Source organism: Pezoporus wallicus, unplaced genomic scaffold, assembly GCF_028554395.1.
Source record: "Pezoporus wallicus isolate ANWC-B61680 ecotype Strahan unplaced genomic scaffold, APGP_CSIRO_Pwel_v1 contig_161, whole genome shotgun sequence".
NCBI classification, from domain to species: domain Eukaryota; kingdom Metazoa; phylum Chordata; class Aves; order Psittaciformes; family Psittacidae; genus Pezoporus; species Pezoporus wallicus.
The window spans coordinates 4,814,594-4,840,940 of record NW_026642654.1 but is presented as its reverse complement, the minus strand read 5'-3'; the positions used below and the strand labels follow the sequence as shown (position 1 = coordinate 4,840,940).

Sequence of the window (26,347 nt, the reverse complement as noted above, 5' to 3'; positions counted from 1 at the left end):
ATAGTTTGGTTGCAAAACATCAAGGGAAACTTCACTGTAAATTTTCATATTTATTGTTCTGTTCACTATACTGGCAGCATCTGTTCATGGCTGACCAAAAGGCAGGGAAGAAAATTATCTCTGAGTATGCCCTTGACCTCAGAGGATACAACTTTGTTTCTCATTAAAAATACAGGAGTTACTTTACTGAAGACAATTGTATTAAACAAATAATATCTTGTCAACTTAAAATGTATTGATTTTTTTCCTAGGTTTCTGCCAGGCTGGTAAAGATTTGAGGCTGGTTTCAATTTCCAATGAACATATTGAGGTACCATCAGGATTTTTACTTGTTGGTGCAAAGTCACCAAGTTTACCTGATCACCTATTAGTGTGTGCTGTGGATAAAAGGTTCCTGCCAGATGACAATGGGCACAATGCCCTGCTGGGTAAGTCTCTGGAATTGCAGTAAGTGGATTTTTCTGTGGGCTACAATTTATAGCTAATCTTTTTTTGCAGAGTGAGTTCAGCAGATCTTATTTCCTTTCCACGTCTACGGTAATGCTCACTGGTGATGCACAAGATAACAGCTCAGAGCTGGCTATGTTTGCTTTGGAAACACATAGAATGAGCCAGCTCATTAGAAGTGCTTCATCACCCTCTATCCATTAGTCCAAGGCTAAAAGTCATTGTCCAATTGCTTTATGTCCCAGTTGCTGGAACTGGACAGCTGGTAACTGGAATAGTTGAACTGCTGCCTGTCTCTATTTTTGCTTTCCAAATACTGACATGAACAGACTGGAGGTCTGTCAGTTGGAACTTTCAGGCTACTATATACATGGAAACGGTTTGATGGTAGTTTGGACTACAAAAATTTATGACAGTTTTGATTTATCGCTTAAGATAGGGATGATATTCTCCTCTGTATTTGAACAATACCATGTGTTCTGGATCCTAACCAATGACTTTTTGCTATTATCGCAATACAAATAAATACAAATGATTACAAATTTAAATTTTTCCAGTATGTGTAAGTAGGCAATATTGTGTGTTTGAATAATGCTCTTTGTAGGATACTTCCAATTTTTTGCTTTTCATCCATTTAAATGTCTAACTTCTTACATGAAACTAGATCCTTTTATCTATTTTTATTATAGCTTTTCTGGTGGCCATTAGCTTCATTGAAATCAACCCAGATAGGGAAGATCTGCGATCATGTGACTGAATGAATAAACTGAATATTGTTATTATTAGAATGGAATAGTTTTTATATTGGCAAAAGAGGTGTATTATTGATGGGAGAACTCCTTTTCTCAATCAGACAGTCTCAGGTTCTTATGTATTTTCTTTGTTAGTTACCACAGAAATGCTGCATCTTATATCTGTCTACCAGTCCAAGCTTTAAATAGCAAAAAGTAAACATTTGTCACTAGTTTTCTTTTGCAAACACTGAGGCTTATGACATGAACTCAGTTATTAGCTCAGTTTGAGCAGCTCTTCAAGGCGCTTGGGATGACAGTGTAGTGTGAAAGTGCATAATGCAATTCTATGTACAGTCATTTCTTTCCTTATGTGATCTTGCAGAGTTGGATTGGTCACAGTACATTTGACCAGTGATTGTAAAAGAATTAGGAGGGCTGTAAATTACGCATGTGTTGTCATTTTAAAGATAAAGACAGGAATGTTCTACCACTCAAGTCATTCAGCGCTAGCACTATTAACAGCTTAAGCTCCTTAGGCTGTTAGTAGAGAGGAAGTAGTGTAATTGTTAATTGCATGCTAAACAAGAACAGAAAAGGGCAACAGGAACATAACTGGGAGGTTGTTATGCTACTTGCATCCTCAGCTTGCTTATTTAATACATTTTAGTTTCCTGGAACCATTTAAATGCTTATTTTTGGCTGTTATACGCTTAAACACCAGTGAATCACAGTCTATTGCAAAGAATTTCAGTAATTCTGTAGGATGACTTTTATGTGTTTTATAACAAGCTTAAATAGGAAAGAACTTACTTTCTTTAAGATCCAAGTATTCATCTGGGAAAAAAAGTAATGTTCCTGGTCCCTAATCTAATGAAGAAAAACCACAATATATCTTCCTGACATGAGAATAGCATACTATTTGTACAACAGATGATTATTGTTTGATTCTGGTTTTCACACACTGATGCAAGTCAAATCAGGGTAAGTAAAATCAGAAGCAGACATGACTAGTCTCATTAGTTTCAGACACTTGGTGAGATAAAAGAACCATTCTTGCTATAGATTCTCTGTCTATTAGTATAACACAGTGACCTCTGTCTGGTGATAGATTGAAGCTGAAAGCTTTTCATACGAAGAAGGAAAGCTCTTTTTATTTTCTTTCTTTTAAAGGTAAGCTAGAAGGCCTATTTTTGTTCTGAGTTTAGGCTGTTCTCCTTCAAACATGTTGGCCTTTTGAAACAACATGGAAAGTGGCCCCTTTAAGCCTGTCTAAGTTTAGAGGGAAATAGAATTGGATAAATTTAGAATTGAGATGAGCTCTCCTCGTAAGTTAGAGTATATGCCACACTTTGATAAGGTTTATTGGTAATACAGGTACATAACTTGTAACCCTTCAACACAATTGTTTTTGCTTAATTTAATGCTTTTCTCTTAATATGCTGTTTTTCTCTAAGGCAGCTGTTACTCAGTACTGTAGATTTCTTAAAACCCCAAATATTTGAGGGGAAAAGACACTAATGAATTGCCCAATAGTTTGCCTGTTTTCTCATGGTCTGCCTGCATATGTTTGTGAAGATGCCTTGTGGAGCCTACAAAAATTCCAGAAGAAAACAGGAAATGTCTCAGTAGTTTCCAGGCCAGCTTTTGACTGGCAATCTTGTTCCCATTAGGGTCTGTTGATATGCCTCTGAGGCATGTGCTAATTTATTGATTATGCTAATAAGTTGTCCCACCATCAAGGCATATGTGCTTGTGATTTGCAAGTGCTTTCTGTTGGAGGTTGTTTTGGGTTTTTGTTTTTTTTTTTGCAACTGACATATTATTTCCATCAAAAGAAAAGATCCCATTTTCTGGAAAAGACTATATTTTTTAGCAAGCAAAATATTCTGTGTCTGAACATGTACCTTTTATGATTCTGTTCTAGTTAGACCACAAGTTTAATTACTCTACCAAGCAGACTTAGCTCTTTGCCTTTAAGAAGCTGTTTCTCCAGTTTTATGTGACCTGAAGGAATGCTTAGATGGGGGAAGCACTTCTGTGATTGTGTTTGATATTTAGTGTTTCCTAATAAAAGCACCTAACATGTACCCCTCCCAAAGGTTTGTCCTCTGATGGGTTTTTTCCCCCAGTTCTCAGTCTCAAGGAGAGTCTCTCATGATAAACAAAGCAGCTATTCACCCATCATTTTTTTTCCCAAAGAACCAAAGAGCTGCCCACATCCCTAGCAGGGAATAAGAAATCCTTTTATTTTTCAGTTGGTCCCTGAGGTCAGAATGACAGAGGAGTTTAGTTTGCTTGCACTGTAAGCTGTGTGTAAGATGAAAACACTTTAATATAAAATACAGCAACTGCTTCTGTTAAAATGTGCAATAATCTATCAGGCTCTTGTAATAGGGGGTTCCCATATAATGACACTCTCCAGCTTGACCATATTGATTTAATTTATTTTTTAAGGACATTTTAGGACTTCAGTCTTTACTTGGAGTGGTACCAAGTGGTGGAAAAAATGTGGAGCATTGTCTGCGTTTGTATGCTTTTTCTTGCAAGTAAGACTGAAAAGAAGAAACACTTCTGCTGAAAAGTTGATAATATCATCATTCTTTGTTTAAGCAAGCTGCCAACTTTCCACAAAAATAGTAGCATTAATTAAAAACCTGTTGCTTATTTGAAAGAGAAACAGGGATAAAATATTCAGACAATTTATAAAAGATTAGGTTCTGAAATATTAGATGGATATCCTTCAATCCTGAAGTCCTCTCTTTATTTCGAGCACAAGCTCACTGTTGATCCAAAGGAACCATTTCCCCAGTGAGAAGGTAGGTCAGGTTTCATACCCTTTTAGTCCAAGGTCCTTATTCTGAGCACAAGGTCCCTACTGTGGAAGAGCTTTTTAAATCATGGGCAATTGATTATTGTGATGTGAGCAAATTCAAGCAAATGCATAGGATAAAATATCAGATACAATCAAACACCTTGTGATTAAACAATCTTCAGAGGGCACAGCCTGAAGTCACTGCTGAACTGAGTTGGATATGAACTGGTGACCTAAAGGTGAAAGGCTTTTAGCCCCTAAACTCCAGGCATTGATTTCTAATTCTCTCGTGAAATCAATCCCATGACATAGATATATTGAGTCACCTTATGGCTGCCCCAGCTCCCCTGACCTTTGTCCTCTCTATAATGTATGGAAGAATATTTAATGCAGCTTGTTTATGAAACAAGCTGTTCCCTATATCAGATCCTGCCTTGGGCCATGGCATGTGAAACAGAGCACTCAGTGAAAGGACGTTGATGAAATGTTTGGGTTCTCTGTGTTACTCAATCTGCTACATGAAGTGCTGAGAGCAAGTTTGGTAAAGGCCTGCAATGAGTAATGACTGAACAGCATTTTATTGCATTGGGATTATAAGACAATGCTGTGTTCTAGCTGTGATGTCAGGGCTGAGCTGTAGCAATGAAGCAATGGCTGTCATCAGAGTGTCGGACAGAATAAATGGGTTGAAAAATGGTGTTGGCAGGCACTTGCAAGAAAGGACTCTTAGTTGGACTCGTAGGAACTGGGGAAGCTTGAGGTGAAAGGTGATAGTCTGACTTAAAAGAAAAATTAAAAGATACTCTTCTAAAATGTTCTCCAAGGACTTTTCAAAGCAGGTGGCAATTTAGGTCTGTTTAATCCTTCCTAGGCCTCACCTATGTGCTGTATGTGGTGTAAAATAGTTTTCCAGTAGACTTCACAGAGTTAAAAATAGGTGATTAGGGCAAAAGGTTATTTCAGGTAGACTTTATTGCTACATCTAGGCAGATGGTGATTTACCAACAATGCATGATGAGTTACCAGTAATAACTGAACTCCACATGAAAACATTTTGTGACCACGGCCCAACTTCTGTTGAACAGATGTTTCCACCTGTGGCTTTGGCAAGTTTCTGGATACTCCCAGCAAAGCAATAAAACCTACAGGTACTTCTATTTTACTTTTGGAAGTGGTCCCTTCATGCTCACATTTGAAAACATGTAAGGGCTTGTAAGTGGCGATCAGGCAAAAACTGCAGCGCAGCTAGTCATACTCAGTGTGCTGCCAAGTGTTCAGGAAGTTTTCATTTACCAGAACCAGCATGCTTTTTATGATTTCTTAATCTACATAAAATGCATGCAAAGTACAGCTTTGCCACATCCGTTGTAATTTTGTTTCCTTTTGTTGTTACTTTTATTGCAGCTACTGAAGGCTCTGTGATGTTAGGCAGATGCTTTTGTGCTGACTGATGTAACACAGAGGATTCTGCAGAGTCGTGACTTGTCCTGATTTTATGAGTCACAATGACCTTTATCATCCTGCCGACCAACATCAGAGATAATAGGCAGCTTTCTATAGCTGTTAGCCACTTGTTCCCATGGATACCTGACCAATTTCCACATGAACTTAGTATTTTTATAAATTCTTCTGAGCCATTTGAAAACTAATGAAAGTGCTGGTGCTGTAAAGCAAGCAACAGGTGTTTGCAAAGCATTATATGTCAGAGTTTGTAGTTTACACAGTGAAAAAGGTACTGAACATTAATTTGAAAGCTATATTTGTTTGAAATATGTGATTGAAATAATCACAAATAGATCTTATTTTTTTTTTACCATATTACTGATCCTTTACTCCAGTTATTTATTTCCAATGTCATTGTCCATTTGTTATATGAAATGGACTTCCTTTAGTTTTGCCATCTTCCAATTCACTGAACGCATTCTTTCCAGCTCAGTTCTTGTGATGACACATAAAAATGTTCATTAGATATGATTAAAACAAAAGAAAATGTCATGCTTCAGGTCCTGTGTAGGGAACAGAGAACATTTCCTTGGGGGAGATTATCTTCTAATCGCACACTACAGCATTTCTGTAGGTAATGTTTTCAGACAGTTGCATTGGTCTCGAGCAAAATGAAAATTTTTTAGGAAATGCTTTGGAAAATGGATAAAAAGGTAATTTAAGAACCAAAAGGCATATAGTCAGCTGCGCAAGGAATCCCGTTTATTTGCAAAGATAATGGCTTCACAACCACAAGCTCCTCTTTGAGGCTCAAAGTGTGCATCTCGGAATGAGAGGAAATGGCAGTATCCCTGGAAAAGCCCCATCAAACCTGAGTACAATAAGCTTCTTTACATACTGGGGCTCTGTCTCTGTTGTGTCTATAAATTTGCAGATGTTCTGCTTCCGTAATCATCAATAGTTTAAACTGCTGTGAAGTGCTGCCATGGTCCAGCCACAATTTGAGAAAGCTACTTGAAATTAATAGCCCAGTAAGGCTTGAGTACTTTTCCCTCTCTGAAAAACCATCTGTAGTAGGTACTTGGTAATTAAATATACTTAAATCTAATGAAATATAATAGATTAAATATACCTAATTTCTTGAGACTTTAATTGTATGTTTAATTTCAGTGAAAGCTGAAACAGAAGTGAAACATGTACTTTCTCTGGTGTTGAATAGGTCTGGGGTTAAGCATATGATTCAGTACTCTTCAGTCAGAAACTTCTTGGTTTAATGTTTCACAGGTAGGTAATAAATAGGAATCGGGATCTTTTTCTGGTGGGGGAAAATGAAAAATATGGCTTACTTTACTTGTTCTGTAAACATGGAGCTCTGTTTTTGCAGTCTGGTGGCCAAAGTGCAATACAACAGACTTGATGAAGCAGGGTTTTTTTTGAGGAAAATGTTCGTAAGTTCACTCTTTGAAAATAAATAAAGATTTTTCTCCAGGAAAAGGTCATATTTGATGTTGTTAATAATGACACCCCTATCTCATTGGATTATATGTATTGTTTATTTTATCAGGCTTCTCTGGCAATTGTGTTGGCTGTGGCAAGAAGGGTTTCTGCTACTTTACAGAATTCTCAAATCACATTAATCTTAAACTGACCACTCAGCCCAAGAAACAGAAACACTTAAAGTATTATCTGGTCAGGAATGCACAGGGAGCTTTGACCAAAGGATCTGTAATCTGCTGGAAAGGGGCAGGTAAGATAATGAAGCTGTCTTCCTCAAGCTCTGGCTTCCATCATCCAAGCTTAGCTATCACAGGGACTGGCATTTGTATAAAACTTAAGACGGATCAGTTGAAAGAAAGACTCTTTAAAGCCAGGTGATTACTAGAGTAGCCATAAAAGGCAATTGACTGACCCAGTATGAGGATGGCATGTCTGAAGATGTCAGTTCCTCCATTCCAAGTGCTTTAGCCTCTAAGTAATTCATGTGTGAAATTATCAAATCAAATATGCAGAGAAAAAGCAAATGCTGCTGTTCTCAAGTGATAGTAAGTTTCTTTTTTGTTAAGAGTTCAGAAGCCGGCCACCTTCATCCAGCACCTGCTCAAGAACGTTGTTCCAGCTGCCGGAAAGTTCAGGCCTCTCAGGAAGCACCTCAAGTGAGCCAGTCCCAGCAGCAAACCCAAGTGCTCCAAGTGGGGCACAGCAATCAGGTACTGCTTAAAAGGAAAACATGCTGAGTTTCTGCCTATTCCTGCTCTTCTGTGCATGCGTATTTGTGTGGACGTGTGTGAATGGAAAGACAAGCATTAAGCACACTACCACATAAAACAGAAGAAGTTGAATAGACTTAGAGATATTCCAAATAAAGAAAGCAGTCATACTTTGAAGGCCACTCCCTGTCCTTTTTTCCCCCTCCAATTTATGTATAAAACGCTAGCATGTAATAAGAGGTGATCTGCAGCTTGCTCATAGCTGAGGCAAACCAAATTTTTTTAAAAGCCATTATTTTTAAAGTTGATGAGAATAGGTTTCATATTCATCCAGCTGTAGCTTGTCTGGTCACAGATGACAAATGTTACAGGAACCAGAATCATTACGGCTTTTTCTTCTTTCTTCAGTATATTTTGTTATGACCAGAATCTTCTTTACTGCAGGCATTCTATAGGCATCAGCTTAAAAGCTTCTGAGTTTTTCTTCTGCTGAGAAAAGTGGCTTTAATATTAAAAAGCAAACTAATTATCAGTATCTTAAACTCCTTTTGTATTAAAGATTTTTTCTGATGCATTTACTTTTCCATTAGCTTGACATAAATGAAAGGTGATGGATGATAGAGGCTAGAGTGATCTCTCTGAGCTTCTTCAGAATGAAAACAGCTCTTTAGTGTCTTGTGACTATTACAGGGATTCACACAGGAGAGATAGAAACCTGTTAAACTAGACAATAGACCCGGAATACTGGTACCCCTCCAGAACAAATCATTAATCTCTTTTTAATAGGAGATCAGCATTTTTCTTTTTTTTTTTTTTTTTGGGGGGGGGGAGTGGTGTCAGAAGTTACATACATAAAAAAGCTACAGAATTACAAACCTATGATGCTTGAGAAAACCTCTCTTTGTCTAAGAGCATAGTTAAAAAGAAGCTTGGAAAGAAGATGTCAAATTGGAATAGAGGCTTAGGATCTTGGTAAAATCTAAACAACTTCTCTCACTCTTATAGCTGGTTCTTGAGTAAACTTCAAGTAAAAGCTAGAGTCCACCTGCAGAGAAGCTAAAGGTTCTGACGTATGTATTTAATTGTAGAATCTGGTTTTACCCAGGCACTTGACTGGGAGTAGAAAGCAATAATCTTGTATGAGAACAGAAGTGGGTTTGCTTCATTCACCATTGCATTCACTCTCAGCAGATCCCCATAGCTCTATTAAAGTAAATGATCAAGTGATCAGTTTATTGCATCAGCTGGGGGTCTTGACCTAGAAATGTTTACTGTAAACACTTTATTTTTTTCTGACCAGCTGCAGCCACAGATCATGTCCCTTCAACAGCAGCGTTAAGCTCAGCAGTTTATAACGGCAAGGAATCACCTAAACAGCAGTTGGTGAAAAATAACACGTCTGTTCTGACAAGACCTTCGGTGTTAGGTATCTATGCGTGTGTTATTTAATAACTCTAAACTCTATATTCTGTGAGTGTAATAGAAGCATTGAACAAATGATATCATGATCACAATTTTCTGTATGAATAGAATTTACTATTCCCTTCCAAGTCTTTTCTGACCATAACACCTTTTTCTATGTTAATTTGCAGATAATAGAAATGTTAAATGCTTTCAGCCCTAGCTTTGTTACAGTTCAGATTACTGATTGGAAGTTTTTTGTTATTGACAGTTTGTTCCTTTCATAGAACTACAGACTCGACACTGAATCCATATTCTTAAAAAATGTGTTACTTTGCATTAATAACACCAACAGGTTTTGTGAAGGGAATTAAGAAAGATTTATAAGTAATCACTCCTAGGATAATTCCTATGTTGCAGTTCACCTTGGGATGGAGCACTAGACCGGCAACTGGCTCCAAATTAAAAAACCTGTCCTCCACTATTATTACCATGTTTTGTGTTATTTTCTGTCACAAACTGTATTCTGTGACACTGGCTTGTTTAACCAAGAGAGTTAGCCTTCGCTATAGCTAGAAACATGCTATAGCTCTATTTTACAATAAATCTTTCCCAGTTTCCCTGCTGGTATCACAGCCAAATTCTTCTCTGCGCATTCAGGTTCTTGATCTCTTTCTTCTATGCAGCAACATATTATTGCCAATTCATTTCAGATTGATTACTTCCACATATAACTTATTCACAGGAAAGACTGTGGCATTTTCTAATAAAAGAAATTCTTTGTATTCCTCTATCTTGTGACTCGTCTCAACCCATTGCCAGGAAACTAAAGAAGGAATGGCGCAAATGGCTAAATACTGCCCTCACATGGTAAACGTTGAAAGAACAAAGTAATTGAAAACTTGTATGTAAGATTCTCCAGCCAGTGAACAATTTTATTCTATACCTGAAGACTTCAGGTTTCTTTTCAGTTTTAATATCTTTTGCAAAATTACCCCCCCCTTTTATATAAGATTCTTACTTTGTCTTACATTTTGTGTGGGACTAGCCATTCTCCCAGGAGATACAGCCAGACAGTGTGAAGCAGTGTTACAACTTCTGCATAGCCATGTCCAGAAATAGAAATAGTTCAATCCTACAAGATAGTGAGCAGAGATATCCTCTCTATTGACTCACAATAATTAGAAATGCTTGCTGTTAGTTGAAACATCATTCTAGGAATTTGTAAGGGTGCACAAAACGACTTGAGAAATTAATGAAAGTTAATTCAAGAAATTAATCTTCAGGAACTCCTAGAAAAGCTGTGAGAAACTTAGGGTTTTACAGACAAACATGTTGAAGCTACATGTGGAGAGAAGGAAAGTAAAGAAGTATATGCTAGGAGTTATATGGAATAACATAAAGCTGAAGAAGGTAAGCAGCAAGAAGTGGCAAAAGTCCTGTAAGAGGAAAAACTGTTGAAAAGAACTCAGGTCTTTGTTAATATTACCCTGAATCCCTGGAGAATTTTAATTTGCAATAACTTACATGAAACACTGCGTCATGTATTCCGAAATGAAAGGAGCAAAATGCCCAGAGTGTTGACATCAAAATATTAACACTTAGAAGCATTCTTAATACATGTCTCATTCTTACTACATCATTCTTAGTATAGGAAAAACATTGGTATAAAATAAATGAAGTCTACCTAGATAATTAAGAGTTCTCTGCATCAGAAATTCCAAGAAAGCAGGACATAACACAGTAAATTAAAACCCATATAAACTTATATTCATGGAGTTGACCCTGTCTACCACAGTATGTAATGCACAAGACATATTGAATTATCATGCACAGACCCTCATACATTAATTCTAATGCTTTTATGAAATATTACTGTTATTCAGGCACTTTAACAAATACAGGGCCTCCAAAAAAGCGCCATAAAGGTTGGTCACCAGAATCTCCGTCATCTACTGAAACTTGGAACTTGCAGCTCAACCCACAGGTTGCAAACAGAATTAAAAATGGTAAGCTATGCCTAAGGTAATGACAATGTTTGTTCCATTATTCAGAAAATAATGGGGGAAAAGAGGCAATATTTTAAGGATGCATGCAGATTCGTATTAGAGTTCTGGAAGGTGTTTCATACCTACATGCTCACCTACATTTGGGTGCTTCATTTCCATTGATTTCTCATTGAGGCTCTGAGTTTAAGTCTCATCAAGTTTCAGACATCAGGTCATTATTAATAAATCCCTACACGTGCCTATGTCCATCTTTAGACACCAAAACACCTTTGGGATATTAAAGGCAGTGTCATAACTCAGGTCAAGGTACCATCCATTGTTTCAGTTACTTCTCACAGTTTTCTTGGCACTTGGATTTTGTAGTCTAGACACAGACTGGAGTGACATACAGTGAAATAAAACTCTTTCCCCAGTTTTTTTTCTTTTAATGTGGTTTTTTTTTTTAAATTAAAATTACTGTAAAGAGCATACAATTGAGCAAATGTTGAATCTTAACTTTTTCTTAACTTCTCTACAGAGACTTCACATAAGTCTCTGTATTCTTGTATGTATATCTGTTTGTTTATAAACATTTCACAATCTTTAGATGCATGTGTGATGTTCAAGGTTGCAACAATATAATTGGTCCTTCCAAAAGTTAGCATAGTAGTATGGGTTGTAGTAACAGCTCATGAAATGTGTGTAACCACCACAAAAAGCATTTAATACTGATACCAAATGTGGTTATGAGATGATGTTGAAAAACTTTTCTTTGAGGAAATCATTATTAGACCTGACTCCAGTAACGATGCATCTAAAATCTTAGATGGAGGAAGCCTATCTTCTTTACCACAGCCTGCTTTGGTGGGGCCAGCCTCATCTCCAATGGTGGGCTCAGGAGAACCAGTCTCAGTTCCTGACAACTTGCTGAAAATCTGTAAAGCAAAGCCAGTTATTTTAAAAGGTAAAACCCCCACCCTCCAAGGCCTTATAACTTTTTTTTTTAAGAGATGTGAAGATATGTCTTACTGCTAAACACTGCTAAACTGTCCATTTTAAAAGGTTTACTATTAAATGCATAGGTTTATTATTAAACTTATTAAATGCATAGGTTTACTATTAAATGCAAAGGTTTACTGTTTAATGCATACATGGGAGATTATGAAATTAATGTGATCTGTACAAACATTGCTCATTTTGTAGGTCATGGAAACTTCCCATATCTTTGTGGGAACATTAATGATGTGATAGTGAGTCCTTTATTGTACACCTGCTACAGAAATTCCCAGTCTTTATCTAAAGCATATGAACAATATGGTGCCTCCACTATACAGCCTATTTCAGAGGAAATGCAGCTCTTACTGACTGTCTACTACCTTGTTCAACTAGGTAAGATTATTTTACATCCACATAGACTGCAATGAATATATTACATGCTGACAAATAAGAAAGGGAATATTAGGGCAGAAGAATATTAGATATCAATCTTAAGTGATATTCAATGTGATATGAAACATTTTCATTTGTGGAAATGAAACAGAACTAAATAATCAGATCTTGAAGACCAGACAGATTGGAATATAAACATACAACGTTCATCTTCTCCTGTAATCTGGGACAATAGCAGCTAAAGACAAAAAAAGGAAAAGAGCTGTAATTTGCTGCTTTTGTACAGAGTCTGTGGTTTAGAAGTAGTATTATGCTGAGACAGGCAGTACCTAACCTCTTCAATATTTCTAATTACTGATACTAAGGTTCCAGTTAGGGCAGCTTCACCTGAGTACCACAAAGCCATTTCAGAATGAAAAATTTGGGTCACATCTGCTGAAGGCAATATTCATGCATGCATAAATCTGAAACATGGTAATCTCTAAAAAAGGGCGTATTTTGAAAAATAAAGACGTTTGTAACGCAACAGTTAACCAAATGGCATTGTTTCATACTACTTTTCTCTTAATGTATATTTTAGCCTCAGACCAGGTTCCTTTGATTGAGGATTTGGAGCAAATATTCATGCGTTCGTGGCGGGAATCACACCTGTCTGAAATCCGTCAGTACCAACAGGCTGTTCCACAGACCTTCCCTCAAGTGCCCAGCCAAATCACACCAGTGACTTCAGCCCAGCTTCCCTGGCTGGCAGGCCTCGCTGCTAGCTCCTGTAACAATAGTGTCCATATCATCGAGTGCAGCTACTCTCTGGCTGAAGGTCTTTCAGAAATGTTTAAGTTACTCGTTGAAGGAAAATTAATAAAGACAAACTATGTGGTGATCATATGTGCCAGTAGAAATCGAGCCATTGATTCCTGCATTGTGATAACAGGTAAGATCCCAAGGGTGTATCTCTAGGCAAAACAGAGTAATCCAGTGCTGTGAGAAGTTTTGTTGGAGATCCAATAAGCAACTTCAAAAAGCAGAGCTTTGACCAAAAAGTAATAGGATGTGATGAAGCCAAGCTGATGCTGCACAGTTGGGCTTCTCCCCAGCAAACTGCATTCTGCCTGTGTTGCCTGTGTCCTCACCAAGTAATCCCAGCCAACACTACTACGAAAATAATAGCCAGTTACAGCACAGGTAGTGCATAGGGCTCTCTTGCTGTGGGTGACTGGGGTATTATTGCAAGCAGAGGACCAAACATTTTCTTAGCTTCTAAAAGATGGTCTGTCAATGCCATTCTCTTTGACAGCCTGTTGAGGGTTATTCTGATAGTAAAATAAATTATTTGCATAGCCATTCAAAGATTCATTATGAGTGAAAGATAACTGACAATTCCTTTGAATATGTATATGGTCTTTTTATGTACTGTATCAGCAAATATTTCCTACACCGGGAAAGAAACACAAAGGTTATAAAACATGAATCTATCTTACTGGTGTCTGATGTATACATGTGTAGCAAAGAGAAGAGGCTCATCTCTGCCATTTTTGTGTGTGGTATTCATTTAGCTGGGTAGCACTTTTATTATCACTTAGAACATTTTAAACTTTATTTTGAATGGCTTTAAAAATTACTTTTTTTGTCTTTTAGGAAAGTATCAGGCAAGAGTTCTGTCTGAGAGCATGCTCACTCCTTCAGACTACCAAAAAGAAGTTAACTATCAGCTGGTCACAGGGAAAGCGGAAACTCTGGGGTCCTTCTTTAGCACACTCTGCCCAGGTACCTAGCAGATTATAAAGAGGCATGTTTTCAAGTCCCTGACACTTTAAAATCAGAGAAATTAGCTGTGCTCATTACCTTTCTGGAAGCAATACATCATTAGAAATATATATAGAAAATGCAGAACCAAGATGTGAAAGTCCATTTGAATTGAAATTCCTCCTAAAAAATAAGTTTCCAAAATCCCTGTTTCATAAAAATATGCCATCAAATGTCTGAGCTTATTGTTCTTAACTATGCAAATCCATCCATATACTGTGCAAGGCCATATGAATGTGTAAATCCTTTTGCCCTAAGAGCAGAATTTATTTAGATCGTGATAGAACAGAGCTATTTTATCAAAAGTAGGATTTGCCCTTTCAGCTTACCATACTGTGCACTTGATCATGATGCATGGAAAAGAGAGGACAACTGCAGAAGGTGGGGTTACTGGATCATTTTATGACTGAATGTACTGAGGATCAGTACAGACAGTATTATCTGGGGATATATCCAGCCACATGGAAAGTTAAACCATATCATACAATGAGAGCAAATGCAGCATATTTGTCAGTGTCAACGGGATGTCACAGTCCCCTTTGCCATTCATGTCACATCAGTAAATCTGTACTCACAAACACCCTGCTGGGTGTGTCATATTTTGAGTGGTCACTTAGGAGAAGCTTGTTTTCCTTGAACCATCATGCAATTATGTTAGTGTTTCTGTTCTTAGTATCTTCAAAGTGCGGTTCTTGAAATCACTTTTGCTATTCCTACTGTTTGAGCCGAGCAAGTAAATGAGCATCCTGAAAATAGTTGCCATCTATATTCACTGGATTGCACTTCACAAGGCATACCCTGCCTTTCTGAGCTCAGTGCAGACATGTTCAAACATCTTTCCAACTGCTGAGAAAATACTAAATACTTAGGACAAACATATTGCATTCTCTGCATAGCTTTCATCTGCAAGCAAGGCCCCTGCTGAATAGTATAGGAAGTATTTGCAGATATACACAGTTCAATAAGACATACTTTGCCTGCTTCAGCGTTGTGTAGAGCTACAAAAATAGTATATCTCTTTTAGCTTTATAGCGAATTATTTTTCTTTCTGTCTTTCAAAAATGTCAAAGGCTTAAAAACATTCATCATTCAGATTTACTGTTTTTTTCTCAGCCAATGTAAATGCATGTTGGATGGGGCTTTGCGCAACCTGATCTAGTGGAAAGTGTCCTTGTCCATGGCAGGGGGGTTGGAACTAAGTGACCTTTGAAGTCCCTTCCAACCCAAACCATTCTGTGATTCTGTGATTTTCCAAAGCTTCTTGTAATCCCTACTAGTGAACAGTACAGCTCCACGATCTGAACATTCAATAAGCCAGTTTCATGTCTTTGTTGTTGCAGATATACATCAGGACCTTGAGGGTAGATTTCTATCATCCTTAAATGCCCTAGCCAGTGGTCTGCAGAGCTTTTTTTGTCATTCCCTGGCTTGATTTGAATTTTACTAGTAGTATGTTGTAAAAACAGATGCAACAGAAAATAATGAGAGGGTTCCTGTGTAAAACAGCCAATAGGCCAAGGATAACCAGCTAGTGTATGTATAGCATATATAAAGCTCTTTAAGATGTTAAAAAAAAAAAAAAAATCAGTATGAAATCCAGCTCTTATTAACATGGATGTTTATTTCACTGTTGCTTCAATTTGATAGAGGGTGATATTGATCTTTTGCTGGAGAAATTTTATCAGGAAAACCAAGGGCATATCTCTTCATCACTTTCTGCTTCAGTGAATAAATCAACAGCACCGAATGGAACCAGAGCAGCTGTGTGTGCAAGTAAGTAAGGAGCATTTTCTACAGAGGTCACGGAGTTGGGCACTTGAGACCAGGTCTCTCGGTGTGCAGTTAGATCCATCTGGGCAGATTCTTAGGGTCTTGAAAGTAAAGGTGCTGAGTCAAACACCAACTCAGGTCTTGGGATATTCAGATTTACACTGATGGATGCTCTGCTTCCTTCCACTGGGTGTTGTAGCCTTTGAAGCTCTGTTACTTCTGTGGTAGCAGAATGCTATTGCACCGTTTCACTTTCATTTAAGAAACTTATAGGACCAAAATACCCAAATGTAGAAATATTTATTTGCATATTCCACACAGATTTTCATAAACTGGAATTCCTGTTCATAAGCAAAGTACCTTAAAGAGTAGATCAGTCATTCTTTGCCAGACTCTAACACTCTGTGTTAGATTAGACTTCGGGCACATAACTAAACCGAGTTTTGCCTTTTTCCAGGTTATGAGATTGAACGTCATGAGATTCGTCCATTCCAGCTAGCGGTGGCTCAGAAATTGCTGTCTCATATTTGCTCAATTGCTGACTCCAGCACTCAAAATCTTGATTTGGGTTCCTTTGAGAAGATTGATTTCTTGATTTGTGTTCCACCCTCCGAAGTGACCTATCAGCAGACTTTGTTTCATCTCTGGCACTCAGGTGCTCGTTGTTAGCATTTTTTTAGATTTATAGGACATCATTGTTAAATGCTTTTTTATCTGGAAATACTGACATTTGTTCCATTTCTGTAGGTATTTTGTTAGAACTTGGATTAGAAAAGGAACATCTTACAAAGCAGAGGGTGGAACAGTATGTTATGAAACTAGATGCAGAGGCCCAGATTAAATTCAAAGTCTTTTTACATAAATCTATGCAGAATCCACATACTCTGTTTGTCCTAATCCATGATCATGCACACTGGGACCTAATGAGGTAAGAAAATTGCAACTTGTTTTTGGAGAAATTAGTATTATTTGCATTAGCTCTCAAGATCAGCTTTTTGATTTATCCCTTCCTTCATCTTTGATTGCATCTTTCTGCTAACTCTATCTTCTCATGCACTGAATAAATATGTTTTCTTTTAAGGTCCTTCATAACTTATTTTTGTCCTGATTATCTTATTATGCCTCAGTGGAACTTATCAGCTTTTCTTGCTTACCATTCTTATCTTCTGTCAGCCATAGCTATTGTTTTTTTTGGCTGGTTGTAATTTGTTCAAAGGAAAGCTTCCTGTGAAAGTACACAGAGCTCATGATCCTCTGTCAGTGTCCTTCGGGCTGTAAAACATGCAAAACCCCTCCACAGTGAGCAGACAGCCAGTAAGCCAACAGTACTTCTTATTTTGTTAACTGATTAAAATTTTTCCTGTACAATGTTTTTTCTATCCAGGATCACTGATTTTGTAAGAATTGAAAGCTTCTGTGGATATGTACTAATGTCAGACATCTCAGGGGAGCAGGGAGGTTTCTGTCCAATGTCTACTAAATTCTCCATCAGCTCACTTGCATAAGTAATTTCTTCCCTAACAGAACCATGTTTTCTTGGCTTCTCAACAAACTGCCTACAGAGGAGTTGGGCTGCTTTTCCTTTCTTGCTCCTGTGGTATTATGGAGCTCGGAGAACATACTGAACTCCAGAAATACCAGTGTATTCCAACTTTGGGAGCACAGCAGTGTTTCTGAAGCCCAAAATTATGGAATCTTTCTTGTGAATGAAATGACAAGGTCTTGTCTTTCACACTGGTTAAGATTTATGATTTTCACCAGAATTATGGTTTTCCATGTGAGGGTTTCTTGTTCAACTCTTCTATACCTTAGGAACTTACATGGCCTATTACAGCTGTCACAGCCTTAAGGGCTATGACATGTATTCATATAACACCTTTGAGTGATAGAGAAATACCTGTATTGCTGCTTAACTCTGATATTTTTTCCTCTTATCTAATAAAGGTATGTGACAAATATTTAAGTAGCTATTCTGCACAGTGGGATCCATGCCATCTAACTGAATTCAGTTGAATGAGATGCCTAAAAGAGGAGCATAATTGCCTGAGATTGCCCACATAGTCACAACAGAGACATTGGCATGAATTCGCTAAGTGTTCTATGATACTGGCATTTACCCTAGCAATAACTATTACTCCCTTTCAACATAGCTCTATCACAGATAGTTTCCCTTGTTTTTCCGTCATACTGACTTACTGTCTGTCATTTTCTCTCTTGATTTTTGTAGCTAAGAATTAAATTTTCTTAAGGGCAGCACTAACAATCTAGCTAAAGTTACTACAGGACTGTGTGTCTACCGGTAACTGCCCAAACATCAGCTTCCTTTCCATCGTTTGTTTCTCATATTCTGGTAGCTATAAGGGACTGGTAATTTGCTAGCTGGGGACATTACCAGACTTACAGAAATTTTCAGCTGCAGTGAAATAATTTGCATTTCATTTCTCATCCCTCTATGCAACAAAAGCAGGCAAAGAAGAGAGCTCTAAGTTCCTTGTACATGTTTAACTTCAATTTCACATCCAGGTTAAAGCTATTCCACTGACGCAAGTGTTCTTTTGTGCTGTTCATTTTGGAGAGTTTTGTGTTTCTTTTTTGCAGTGCTATGCATAGCATTTATCCTCAAACAGAAGTGTCTACAGGACTTGTTGATAGACTGTTGAACTGCAGGGAGGTAAAAGAGGCACCAAATATTGTGACCCTCCATGTGACTTCCTTCCCCTATGCACTGCAGACACAGCATACTCATATCAGCCCTTACAATGAGATCCACTGGCCTTCTTCCTACAGCAATGTAAGATGGATGCTTTAAGGTGCTTTGAGCTTTTCATAAGTTATTTTGCATTTACATACTTGACAAAACTGTGGAGGCCCCATGATTTTTGTAAACAAGAATGAAGCTTGCATGGTATCTTTTTCTTGTTCAGTCTGTGTCAAGTTCTTTTCCCCTTTGCCTATCCTGTCATTTTTTGCTTTTTTTTCTGTATTCTTTTAATATTTTCTGTAAACTACAGTAGCTGTGCTAAAAATCTTTGAGCTACATAAATGGAAACTATCTGAAAATCTTTCTCTAGTGCCTTACTGCATAAATATATGTACATACATAGATTTTCTACATATGTGTGCATATTTATTCCATACATAGCTCTTCTGTGTGTATATATGTAGGAAGAGAAAAAGGAACAAGGAAAAATTGGGCCAAACATCTGTTCTCTCAAAAAACCTGATTTTATTTCTTTCTCTCCTTGTTTTCATATGTCTGAGTAGATGTATGCTTATTAAAGAATGTGATTGCAAAAACTTCAGATACAAATGGTCAATTAATTGTAAATTAATAATTGTTAGACTTTACCTTTATATTTTTATTACTTCATTTGCTTTAGGGTGTAGATTTATACCATGAAAACAAGAAATACTTTGGACTGTCAGAATTCATTGAGTCCACCCTCTCTGGACATAGTATTCCACTGCTTCGGTATGACAGCTCTTTTGAAGCAATGGTCATGGCTGTGGGAAAGAGGTAGGGTGCCCTCATTTATTTGTTGGTTTGGTTTGGCTTGTTTTTTTTTCTCAGGGTCCCACAAATCAGCAGTGTATGGAAGGGCATTTCACCTGCTCTTATTTTCTTCTTCCACCTTTTTTATGTATTTGGCCTGTAATCAGTCTAGGCTGTCGCTTGATGTGAACATGCAGACTGTTTAGCTTAATTTAGAGTGTGCTCTTGCTGTGGCCAGTAACTGCTTCTATGTTATAATAATTTAACATGGCATCATCATGTAATTTCAAATGGTTTACTACATTGTCCGATGTTATCACTTGCTGACCCTGGCTGATTTTGATATATAGAATTTGTGTATACTGCACTTGGACCACAAAGAGAAGTAGACATATCACTGCGGTTTGTACACTTGAATCAGTGACAAATTCTTCAGAGCTTGAAAATACATCATCTGTTTTCCTTGGTCCCTGTGGAGCAAGTCTAGAATACCTACATAAGAGTAGTGACACATTATGTGTGTGCCTGCAACTGCGGATTAACCTTTTGGGATTGGTAAAAAGAATGAGACAGGACAAGAAGAATTTTGTGAATTTAACTGCTAACTTGGAGACTGAGTGCATCTGCACTTAACTGATGGAGCTTGTTACAGGGTGCCTTGGAACTCTGATCACACATCAGGCACTTCTCTGAGCAAGACATAGTTCCTCTTTTTACTGTGCATGTAGGTTTCATTTCTGTGAAAACCACAGGAAGCTATTATATATCCACATCTCTCCCTTCCATAAATTGGGAATTGAGAGAGGGTGTATCTGGGCTTGGGAACTTGGAGTGCTTGTTGGATGCTGCCTACGTATCGGTCCTCTTGGAAACAAGAAGAAGTTGATTAAGGGCTTCAGTAAGAAAACAAGAGAAACACTCCATCCCTCCTCACACTCCTTAAGAATAACACATAGTGAAGAATATTATTTTCATTGATAAGAGAATATAATTTTGATGGATGTTATTACTGAGCGCCTTAGCAAATATTCTGTGATTAATTTTGTAACAGCAGTAAAGCCTTGGTAGATTAAAGTGATGTAACCTTACTGGACTCCTTGCTTAGTATATCTTTACTAAGAAATGGAGAGACAACATCAATCCTGATTGTGAAATGATGCCTTGTAAAGAATATCCAACTGCAGTTTGGTGAGATTCTGTTTTGTAGTAGATATGAAGGATTCTTTACAGGAGAAAATCCTGAGTTTGCTATATTTTGTAAAAAATGTCTTTCTCACTTTAGCCTTTAATACTTCCCTATTTAATTTGCCATTTATTTCAGGTTCCCCAGATTACACAGTGCAGTGATAAGGACTTTTGTCCTCATACAACATTACTCTGCAGCTATGATGGCAGTGTGTGGTCTTTCTCAAATGAAGAACTACACCTCAGTTGAAACTCTGGAAATCACCCAAAACCTCATAAACTCTTCAAGACAATGTCCCAGCGGTCATGGCCTCATGGTAGTATTGAGAATTCCATGTACTCCGCTGGCTGCAGTGGCATATGAGCGCCTGCATAATGTAAGGGAAAGACTAGCCCTTGAAGATAACTTCGAAATAATCTTAGGAAGTCCTAATTCTGGAATCACAATAGGGAAGCACTTTGTGGAGCAACTAAAGGTAACGTGCAGAAGGACATATACTGGGAAACTTCATTAGATGGGTAGGTAGGGAGATTTACTGATGAGAATTATGACCATAAGCTGAAGTGTGGATCTTACTAGTAGAAATGAAAACTACCATAAGGAGCATAACTTTTCTCTTTTAGGCCTACCCTCTGTGACACCTCTACTGTCCTACCCCTGGGTAGTGCTCAATGGAATATTAACTTCTATGGCTAGAACACGACTTCCACCAGCAACCCTCCCAAACAGAAAAAGTTCAACAAAAAGTTGAACTGCTTTTATCTACAGAAACCATAAGCAATAAGGAAAAAGCCAAATAAAAATGCCGCACTTTTAGTAGAATTTTCTCACAAAATCATCAGTGCAAAAAGATTTTAATCAGTGACCAGTTGAGAGTTTTATTATTTTTATCACCAGCAGGTGGCATGAAGACACCAAGTCAGCGATAATAGTCATGGGTTCAGGGTACCCCATAATTCACAGCTCAGAATTTTTTGCTTTCTGGACCATGTGTAGGTTTATGGATTAATTTATATCCTTTCGGTCCAGAGTCATGGTCATCTGTTTAACAAAAGCCTCTGATACTCCCTTGCTTTTCATAAAACTGCCATCATCTGATCACCAAAGCAAAAATGTATTTATGTTATAGGATGGTATAATATATATTATGGCATACTCTGTAAAGTGCCTGATTCAATACATGTCAGATGAAGTCATTTGAAATCCAGGGCCAAATACTGATCTTATTCTGCTATAAATGAAGCATAACTACTTGAAAAATCAGTATTAGTTCTGAATCACATCCTGGTTATCTTGTCTGACATGCGTAATTATACAAATGTCAGAGGCCGAGTTGTCGTACTATTGGTCCTATTGTGTACTCCTTATCCATAGATCAGTCTTACAGAAAAAAAAAAGACTGACTGGTGTGAGTAAAGCAGTACAGGCAGATGCTAAACAATCAAACAATAGATTTAGTTATCAAACTTCTCATGAACTTATCAGGAAAACTGGTAGTTTTGGGAGAGAGCAGGAAACTTCAGAAGGTAGCAGGTGAGGACAGTGGTATGTGTGTGTTGAACATATGTTGAACACTTCCAGCTTTCCCCTATTCCTTGAAGGTGGAAAAAGTTTTGTTCCTAGCTGCTTTTCTTCCTTGGAAGAATCAGACATCCATACGTTATCTGCCACAAGAAGCAACCCTCTGTACTATTCTCTTCCTCAAAGCTCCTACTCAGCTTTATTGTCCACTGTACCATATCCACTCTACCTACCTGTGCCCTGGCCTCAGTGTTATGCAGCTGTGAAGCTGGGAGGCTTTTCATGCTGGATCATAATGTCCAAATGTCCTCAGATTTACAGTAGGTAGGCTGCTACCTGTAATCATCTAGGACTTCTGCAATCTACCTATGCTGAAATTGTCTTGCTCTGTCGCATCCCTTGGTGGAACATCCATCCACTGTACAAACTGATTCATATAATGGATGCCAAGAGAATATATTTCTGGGGTTTTATTTGTGCTATATAAATATGTTCAGCAGTGTTTCTTATACAGGTCTGGCAGAAAATTGAAGATGTAGATTGGAGGCCACAGACCTATTTGGAATTGGAAGGTTTGCCTTGTATATTGATATTTAGTGGTATGGATCCACAAGGAGAGTCTTTGCCAAGGTGAGAAGATTCAGTATTTTCTCAGCGGCAGTTTTTTATCCATTGCTTACCAAACGGCTAAAGATTAACTGTGTAACTACTCATGGGAGAGAAAAACAGATTTCAGCATCAAGATGTTTCTTTTCCATTATTTTGTCAGGTTTTATATCATAAGTACAAACCCCATATTAGTAATAATAACCTCCTGCTTATAGCGAGCTATAAGGAATTCAGAAAATACTATGAGCATCCTGGTTTAGAGGAGAGAATAAGGGTATATAAAAAAAAAAGTGTAACTACTGTAAGTATCTTAAGGTAGCTGAAACATCTGCATGATGCTGGCATATATGCTACAGGATGTATGGAGAGATCAGTGTCTTCTGGAATGGCACCTGGAAGCCAGACAGAGTGCCCTGGGACACTGAATGCTTTTGTGTGTTCAGTTGAATCCCATTCTGTGTTCAGTTGAATCCCATTCTGTGTGTTAGGCTTATAATCCAAATTATTCCGTTTTTTCTTATGCAGATGCTAATATTCAGTGCACTAGATTAAGGTGCATAACTGGATTAAGAAAAAGAAAAGTGTATACACCACAATGGCAAATTTATTAAACACATAACATACACTGTGTCCTAGCTCGTCCATAGTTTAAATTCCCCTTTGGCCATGTTTGTAAAAAAGGTAAGGGAATAGTTTACAGTGAGTTTTCATATGAGCCCCTCTTGTTTCTCTCCAGATCACTGAGATATTGTGACCTACGTTTAATAAATTCATCTTCTTTGATAAGGACAACCTTGGAGCAAGAACTTGGTTTGGCAGCATACTTTGTGAGCTCAGAAGTTCACACAGAGAAAGCAATGGCGAATGATGTGTTAGAAAGTGACCCAGAGAAACTAAGTAGCACTGATAATGAAGATGAAGAAGTAGCGACAGAAGGTATTATTAGTAGTGATAATAAAAGAAGCTGTAAAATGGTTGAGTTATATTAGAAGAAGCAGGATTGTGTGGGTACTTATTTGGTGAGGGTTTCTGAAGTTAGCCTTACTGAGTGAGCTCTGCTCCTCAGTTTTGCTTCACCTTGTTGAACCTGCGTTTTCTCACCCTTTTTGCCCAGGGACTGCTGCTGCTGCAGCATTTTAATCTCTTGCAGTCCTGCTGCTGTGTCTGTTCTCTATCCGTGTTTTTTGGCTCTCTTCTTTCCCCTCCCTCCCTCCTTCCCTCCCTGCTTTGCCCTGTATGTTCTAGCAGCCACAAAGTGCAGCTGTAGTGGGTACATCCAGTAATGCTCATGTTCAGAGTGCTGGGTTGCCCTTCTTGCAGCAGGGAAGCATGTGCTTTGCCATCTGGGAAGCGGTGACCACATCCCCTCCCTCACAGCATGGCAACTCTGCCTAAACAGTCCCTGACTGGTGATCCTGAACCTATGCGTACATGCAGACAATATATGCTTTCCTGCTTACATGCAGGAAATATATAGTACAGCTGAGTAGTCTCTAGTTTGTAAGATAGTATGGCTAGAAAATATATCTGAACATAGTAACTTCTGAGTACTCCTTGAAAATGTCCATGAACTCAAACTGACGCTGTAGATTTGGTGAGTTTATTACTTCTTAAGAGAGCAATTAAGAATATATAAATGTGTAAACAAACAACAACAATTTACCCAGGAACTGTTGGGAGGGGGTGGGGGATGGGGGGATTGAGGGATAGTTGATGGGAGTTATCAGTTACCATTAAGTTCTTTACATTTTCCTTTAACGTCTGTTGTTCTGTGTCTGTTGTAACTGTGGAAAACAAGGGATTTTTATCCCTGTAGGTTGTTTAAATCTCAAACTGCTGGTCCTCATTTCTTTTTTGTATGAGGAAGAAGAGAGCTGGTCACTGTTCACCTACTCTTAGTGAAAATAAGGATAGAAGAACAAGCAGAACAAAAATACTCACTTTAATCAAATATGTGCTTTCCATAAAGGAATGAAATAACTGAGGTCATACTCAGACTGTCTACAATAGACATCTACTTTACATGTGATGCAGACTACTGTCCATTTAGTTGATGTACGCCAACTACACATAGACTATATGTGATCCGATTCTAAATTGTAAGGCTGATTTCCTAGTCCATGAAGTACAGTATACTCCTCTGGAATCCAATTCAGAACAGCTGAGATAAGCTTACAATCTAAGCTTTCTGCTGGCAGTGCTTATGTCTCTGTTTACTATGGTAAAATTGCTCAGAAAAAAGCCTTTTAACTTAGAAGCCTAAGCTAGGAACCTCAAGTGAATATCCTTAGTAGCTGTCCAAATATGGATTTTCATCATCAAAAGCTGAGATATAATCTAGCCACAAAGCCATAATGTATAGGGTAGGAGGTAATTTCATAACCTACTCACAAAATAGAGCTTGTTGCCTGTTGGTTTCTCTGACACTGGATTAGCGAGAAAAGTGAGATTCTGGTAGAAAGAAAAAACATGATTGAGATATGTCTAGAAATTACGAGGTCCTGGCTGCAGCATTGATTTTGTGAAGCTATTGCAGCTCAGCATAGTTAGAATAGACCATAGGCTGATTCAGTATCGCGTGGTAGCAACAGGTACTCTCTGTATTGAAAACAGTGTCAGAATGAGGTCAAATCCATGCAAACTCTAGTGTAGTTTTCTCTACTTTGACAATATAGCTGTGCCTTCTCACAGGCTTACTTACCTTACGTTTTGGTTTTCTTATCCCTTATTACCATTCATGTAACAGGTTCTACTTCAGAAAAGAGAAGTCCTATGAAAAGAGAAAGATCTCGTTCCCATGACTCTGCATCTTCATCTCTCTCTTCAAAAGCTTCCAGTAAGACCTTAAGATAATCTCTATTAAGATAACATTTAGGACATAAAAGAGACCATTTATTCATCTGATTAGATAAATAATCAAAGGTATAAATAACTGTAGCTTGATAAGGTCTATTTTAATGGGATCACTAAAGATAATCTGAAAAAAAAAAGGATGAGCTTTCTGAAATGTAAGAAATAAGATTTTTTCTTGCTTGAAAAATAATCGTAAGGTGGGGTGCCTAAACTAGGCACGTCTTTGACACATGCCACTGAGGTGTGCATGCTCAGTTAGTGCTGTGATGGCTGAGTGCGTTCACTGAAGCTAGGACAATTTCTGAATGAGAAAATATGCTTCACTTTTGTTTTAAAAGCTTTTGAAAATCTGAAAAAGCAGGTTTATTCTCATGGGCATTTGTACCTTGTTGGTTTTGCTCTGTAAGTACACTCATTCATTTTGCACTGTTTGAAAGCTCTTTTGGAAGTGGGTAATTTTTAAATCTTTAGTTCCTTTTTAATCTTCAAACTCATGTAGGAAGCACGAAGCGATGTTGAGAATTACTGCAGGTCTTTTGTCTGATAATTTTTTTTGCATATTTTTTAGGCAGGTAATATTAAGAACCTTAATGAAGAATATTAAGAATACCATAACTTCCTAGAAGTCACAATCTCATGCAGCTTTTTCAAACATATTGATTTTTATCAGTGACAGTAGACTATTTTTGAT

General features: G+C 37.8%; 1 protein-coding gene across 4 annotated transcripts in view; it reads left to right on the top strand.

The window, feature by feature from the left end:
- GREB1 (growth regulating estrogen receptor binding 1) overlaps nucleotides 1-26,347 on the top strand; it is a 95,726-nt gene that overhangs the window by 47,438 nt on the left and 21,941 nt on the right. For 3 of the 4 annotated variants that reach the window (XM_057431845.1, XM_057431842.1, XM_057431843.1), the window contains exons 4-21: nucleotides 252-428; nucleotides 7,001-7,183; nucleotides 7,500-7,643; nucleotides 8,944-9,069; nucleotides 10,931-11,053; nucleotides 11,859-11,996; nucleotides 12,236-12,421; nucleotides 13,002-13,352; nucleotides 14,057-14,185; nucleotides 15,872-15,997; nucleotides 16,452-16,649; nucleotides 16,742-16,922; nucleotides 18,593-18,785; nucleotides 19,375-19,511; nucleotides 20,809-21,148; nucleotides 22,709-22,824; nucleotides 23,540-23,739; nucleotides 25,550-25,639. In XM_057431845.1, the coding sequence (XP_057287828.1) occupies nucleotides 252-428; nucleotides 7,001-7,183; nucleotides 7,500-7,643; nucleotides 8,944-9,069; nucleotides 10,931-11,053; nucleotides 11,859-11,996; nucleotides 12,236-12,421; nucleotides 13,002-13,352; nucleotides 14,057-14,185; nucleotides 15,872-15,997; nucleotides 16,452-16,649; nucleotides 16,742-16,922; nucleotides 18,593-18,785; nucleotides 19,375-19,511; nucleotides 20,809-21,148; nucleotides 22,709-22,824; nucleotides 23,540-23,739; nucleotides 25,550-25,639 (3,138 nt within the window). The remainder of the gene's footprint in view (nucleotides 1-251; nucleotides 429-7,000; nucleotides 7,184-7,499; nucleotides 7,644-8,943; nucleotides 9,070-10,930; nucleotides 11,054-11,858; nucleotides 11,997-12,235; nucleotides 12,422-13,001; nucleotides 13,353-14,056; nucleotides 14,186-15,871; nucleotides 15,998-16,451; nucleotides 16,650-16,741; nucleotides 16,923-18,592; nucleotides 18,786-19,374; nucleotides 19,512-20,808; nucleotides 21,149-22,708; nucleotides 22,825-23,539; nucleotides 23,740-25,549; nucleotides 25,640-26,347) is intronic. The other variant, XM_057431846.1, reaches the window with a different exon arrangement.